The following is a 5,632-nucleotide window of genomic DNA, read 5'->3' as shown; positions in this document are numbered from 1 at the left end:
AGTTTCACATGTTGGTAGTACTCATATTCTTGGGAATCAATCTATTAGCAATGTTCTATTTGTTCCTGACTTCAAATGTAATCTCCTTTCTGTGTCACAACTCACCAAAGAGCTCAAATGTATGGCAGCCTTCTTCCCTGACTTCTGTGTTTTCCAGGACCTCTTCAGTGGTCAGGTCAAGGGGATTGGTAAAGAGGATCAAGGACTCTACATTCTGAAGGAAGGCATTGTAAAGGCAGAAGTTAATGGTTGTGCAAATCAGCTTCAAGATATAGCTCCTACAAACTCCACAAGTAGTAATGTCATTCCAGCTGAAAAGGCTACTCTGTGGCATCTAAGGCTAGGTCATATACCTGTAGATATAATAAAGAAATCATCTAGTATTGAGGTTCTAGATAATGAACATTCTACTTGTACAGTTTGTCCACTTGCTAAGCAGACTAAGCTTCCTTTCCCTGTAAGCTCTCATGTGTCAAATGCTGTATTTGAACTTGTTCACTGTGACATTTGGGGTCCCTACAGGGTATCCACTCATGATGGAAAGAAATATTTTGTAACTGTAGTTGATGATTACTCCAGGTTTACTTGGATTTTTCTTATAGCCTCTAAGTCTGACACAATTGTGGTGTTAAGAACTTTTTTCACACAGGTTCAAAACTTATTCTCCACAACTGTGAAGACCCTGAGAACTGATAATGGCTGTGAGTTCCTCAGTGCTGCATTCCAGAACATGCTGTCTACACTTGGCATTCTTCATCAAACCTCTTGTGTCTATACCCCTCAACAAAATGGAGTTGCTGAGAGGAAGCATAGGACTATCCTGGAGATGGCCAGAGCACTCAGGTTCCAGTCTTCTGTACCCTTAAAATTCTGGGGTGAGTGTGTCACTACTGCAGTCTACCTCCTCAATAGAATCCCCTCAAAACTCCTTCAGTACAAAACTCCATTTGAAATGCTTCATCAGCATTCTCCTTCCTTAGCTCACATTAAGGTATTTGGTTGTCTTTGTTATGCCACAGCCCCTCATGCTCTTGACAAATTCTCTCCTAGAGCTATACCAGCTGTCCTAATGGGGTACTCCTCATCAAAAAAGGGGTATATCCTATATGATCTCCACTCTCAATCTTTTTTTGTGAATAGACATGCAGTGTTCAAAGAAGACATTTTTCCTTTCAAGGATGTCCAAGTTTCCTCTAATCCACTTTTTCCAGTACTTACACTTCTAGACTCCTCACAGCCACACTCAGATCCCATTCCCCAATCTTTAACTCCAACAGTACCTCCTGAGCTACACTCTCAGCCTCCCCCACCTTCTGTTCCTCCCAGAAAGTCCTCCAGACCCAGTAAGCCACCATCTTGGCTTCAAGACTTTATCACTACTTCCACAGGCAATTCTTGCTCCTACCCTATTGCAGCCCATATATCCTATTCCCATATATCTCCCTCCTACAGCTCTTGCCTAGCTGCTTACTCAGCCATCACTGAACCCAACTCCTTTAAAACTGCCTCACTTGATCCTCAGTGGGTTCAAGCCATGCAGGAGGAAATTGATGCTTTGGAGGCTAATCACACCTGGTCCCTAGTTGATTTGCCACCTGACAAGAGACCAATTGGCTGTAAGTGGGTGTACAAAGTCAAGTATAAATCCACAGGTGAAGTTGAGAGGCTGAAAGCAAGGCTGGTGGCCAAGGGGTTCAACCAACAAGAAGGTCTAGACTACACTGAAACTTTCAGTCCAGTTGCCAAGATGGTCACTGTCAGGGCTATTGTGGCCCTTGCTGCTTCTAGGGGGTGGCTTATTCACCAAATGGATGTCCACAATGCCTTTCTCAATGGGGACCTGCTAGAGGAGGTGTACATGACTGTTCCTGATGGGTTTGCTAGACAGGAGGAGTCCAATACTAAGGTCTGCAAACTCCACAAGTCCTTATATGGACTCAAACAAGCCCCCAGACAGTGGAACTTGAAGCTGACTGAAGCCTTACTGAAGCTGGGATTCCATCAAAGCCACTATGACTACTCCCTATTCACCAGACAAGTTGATGGTGATATACTTATTGTGCTAGTCTATGTGGATGACTTACTAGTTACAGGTAGCAACACTGGACTAGTAGAGGACACAAAAAGAGGCCTACAAAAGCAATTCAAAATGAAAGACTTAGGTGAGTTGAAGTTCTTTCTAGGCATTGAATGTGCTAGATCCAGTCAAGGAATTCACATGTCTCAGAGAAAGTATGCACTGGAACTGATTGCTGAATGTGGGCTAGGAGGAGCTAAACCTGCAGGAACACCATTAGAACAGAATAAGAAGCTTACATCAGTGAGATATGATGAACACATTTCACCTGAAGGCAGAGTGGATGACCAGCTACTGAAGCAGCCTGAAATGTACCAAAGACTTGTGGGAAGACTCCTGTACCTCACCATGACCAGGCCAGATATAGCCTTCCCAGTTCAGGTGCTGAGCCAATACATGCACAATCCCAAGCAGTCACATATGGAATCAGCATTGAGAGTGGTCAGGTATCTCAAGGAAGCACCTGGCCTTGGGCTACTAATGTCTTCTAAATGCACAGATACACTGACTGCCTACTGTGATTCAGATTGGGGTGCTTGTCTGGAAACAAGAAGATCTGTCACTGGATACCTAGTGAAGTTTGGAGGATCACTAATCTCTTGGAAATCTAAGAAACAAGAGACAGTTTCCAGAAGCTCAGCAGAAGCTGAGTTTAGAAGCATGGCCAACTGTGCAGCTGAGATCACATGGTTGGTAAGCCTGTTTAAAGAACTGGGAGTACAAATTGAATTACCTGTTAACATGTTCTGTGACAGCAAAGCTGCTATTCAGATTTCTGCAAATCCAATATTTCATGAAAGAACCAAGCATATTGATATAGATTGTCACTTTGTAAGGGAAAGAATATGCCAAGGAATGCTGAAAACTAATTTCGTACACACAAAGGACCAACTAGCTGATATACTTACCAAAAGTCTGGGAAAGTCTCAACATCAACATTTACTGAATCAGCTTGGGATGATGAATCTCTTCAAACCATGAGCTTGAGGAGGAGTGTTGACATAGCAAGCTTTCATGTATTGAAGAGTTGTTAGAGTTGGTTGAAATATTGTTAGAGGTAGTTAATTGGTTGTTATAAAGTAGTTAGGATTCAGTTACAAAGTAGTTAGTATAGTTGGTATGAGTAGAAAATACTATACCTGTACAATTTCAGAAATACATGTATATATACATATCTCAAAATAATGAAAGGCTACAATTCATTCTCCAGAAGATATTTTCTCTCTCTATACATATTCTCTCTTCCTTCTCTCTTTTCTCTTCTCCCTTCAGTCTTCTTCTTCTTCCTCTTCTCTGTACATTCTCTTCCTCTCTTCTTCACTTCTTCTTCAGACGTCTTCAGGTTAAACTCCACTGCTGGAATTATAAGTTTCACTTGTCTACCATACTATTCAGGTAATAAATTTCACTTATTATGAGTAATAATTTCAATGAAATTTTTCAACGATGTAAATATTTTTTTATATTATAAGTATAGTTTAGCCTACGAAGATAAAATATTATTTACCAATGGATGTTTTCATATTAGATTTTACCTTGTAATTTATAACTCCATATAACTTAAACTCTAAGGGCAATTCTGTGTATCTATTTTCTAGGTGATCTAATAGTGTAAAAAAATAATTACATTTTTATATAGAAGTTAAATTAAGAATATTACAAAAAATCAACACTGACATATGCATAATGAAACTATAAATATCAAAACTCAACTTTCACCCCTAGTAGAATAAATTGTGTCTGATATTCTTGCCCATTAAAGAATTAGTTACATAAAATGTCAAAAGAAAATCTTCAAGTAGCTTTAAGAGGTGGACTTTTTTTATCATCTGGCTCCTCTTCTGCAGGAGGCCTGGAAGATCTGTTTGATTGGATTTTGTCTACTTCCTCAGAAGGGATATCAAACTGCATAGGCAAATAGTAAAATATTTGACAAGGCATTCTATGTTTAAGGACTTGACAGCATCCAATGAAGCAAGATAGTATAACAGGCTAACGTAATATCTAGATTTCAATAAGGGAGCATGATCTTATTATATTATATGTTTGGGTTCAAGTGAACCTGCAATACTCGTCTTATATCCGCCTCTGACCAATGGACATGAATGGCATAGGCATTCTTACTCTTCCTAGTCCTCAAACAAAGTGGCAACGAGGATTGAGAAAGTAACAAAACTTTGACACTATTTTGATCAACAACACTTTGTATGTGTTTTTTCCCTATTTTATGTCCTTGATTTTGATAGACAAACTGACCTTGAAACCACAACCAGCTGCACAAGCGCGATGACAATCCTGCATCCATAAAAGAACAGTATATGTCATATTTATATCAACAAAGAGGAACGTCATAGATGCTAATCGTATTTTGTTGGACAATTTTTCAGCATATTCATACAGCCAATACACCAGATGAGTGAATGACCTTATAGTAGAATACACATGTTGACAACAACAAATTTCAAGGTGATAAAATAAAGAGATGGCAAACCTCAGAGTAGCTAGCAGAACCGGGGGAACGATCAATATAAGCACTCCATTGTTGATCCTTCAGAACAGGATCCTTGTAGCACATCTCATCGCATTGTTCCAAACCTGCACATACCTTTTCATTTCTGTTTTACCTTAAATTGAATAGAGAAACATCAATGTTTCAAAGTTCAACAAAAGACGTCTCCTAACCATCAATTACTCTGTTGGATAAACAAACGTATGTTTAACGATATGCTTTACTATCATTTTAGAAATTTGAGTACTCTTAGTATGTTCCTTGTTCACAACTAACTAAATAGTCCTAAGCAATCATTCCTATAAAAACATGATGCCCTCTGCAGCATTGGGTTAATATCTTAATAGAAATTATCTAACAAAATCATTGAACTTTTTTTGTATCAATAAAAACATTCGACTTAAAATTTTTATCTTCAAAATTTGTTGCCAACAAATTTCCAAAAAAAAAAAGTAGAATCTTGGAACTTACATTCCTCCCATGTATCACCATCAGCATCACATGCCTTTTTGCAAAAAACTCTCCCTACAAAAATTACTCGTTACTTGATGATTAATCATTACACCCACGCAGTAACAAGTAATTCGATTAATCTTAATCCATAATCCTACTAAATGATTAATGATTAATCGAAATTGCTTGTTACTATGTTACAAGTTCAAATATCTCTAGTTAGGCATGCCCAATTGGAAACATTAACACAAATATTAGAGCTTTAAATTACAAGAAAAAGGGGAATTAAAATAGTAAATTACAAGGAATTTGGGTGAGAGATGAGAATTTATTGGTGCATTGCTTGTTACAAGGTGGTGCCCATTGCTGTGGAATCATTATTTCTCTCTCAGCTTTAATTTTCTTATTTGTTTTCTTTATATCAAATATTGCAGAAGTAATTAATTATGTGGAAGTTGAAGATACTATATTTAATCAAATAATAAAAAATAAAAAGGAAAAATATGCAGGAAATGGGGGAAACAATTGTTGATTCGGAAATTTAGGCGACTTTGTTGTTCTTGCTTTTGTTTCCCGCGTGTTATTAGTTCTGA

At 38.1% G+C, this 5,632-nt stretch overlaps 1 protein-coding gene across 1 annotated transcript; it reads right to left on the bottom strand.

Moving 5' to 3' along the window:
* Positions 1-3,831: 3,831 nt before the first annotated feature.
* On the bottom strand, positions 3,832-5,417 carry LOC129871942 (uncharacterized). Its single transcript, XM_055946767.1, has 5 exons — positions 5,342-5,417; positions 5,058-5,111; positions 4,569-4,672; positions 4,334-4,372; positions 3,832-3,982 (listed from the first exon to the last, which is right to left on the bottom strand). Exons 1-5 carry the CDS (start codon positions 5,415-5,417, stop codon positions 3,872-3,874), a joined length of 384 nt encoding a protein of 127 aa, XP_055802742.1. The 3' UTR covers positions 3,832-3,871.
* Between the last annotated feature and the right edge of the window lie 215 nt (positions 5,418-5,632).

The sequence above is a fragment of the Solanum dulcamara genome, chromosome 11 (assembly GCF_947179165.1).
Source record: "Solanum dulcamara chromosome 11, daSolDulc1.2, whole genome shotgun sequence".
Classification (NCBI taxonomy): Eukaryota; Viridiplantae; Streptophyta; class Magnoliopsida; order Solanales; family Solanaceae; genus Solanum; species Solanum dulcamara.
Note: the sequence above shows the minus strand (reverse complement) of the source record. Positions and strands in the feature narration are given on the sequence as shown.

Excerpts from the sequence above, each read along its gene's own strand:
- LOC129871942 (XM_055946767.1), bottom strand. The coding sequence starts at position 5,417 with ATGATTCCACAGCAATGGGCACCACCTTGTAACAAGCAATGCACCAAT. Across the intron at positions 4,673-5,057 it reads TGGTGATACATGGGAGGAAT|GTTTGGAACAATGCGATGAG; the intron begins GTAAGTTCCAAG and ends AGGTATGTGCAG. Across the intron at positions 4,373-4,568 it reads GTTCTGCTAGCTACTCTGAG|GATTGTCATCGCGCTTGTGC; the intron begins GTTTGCCATCTC and ends TTATGGATGCAG.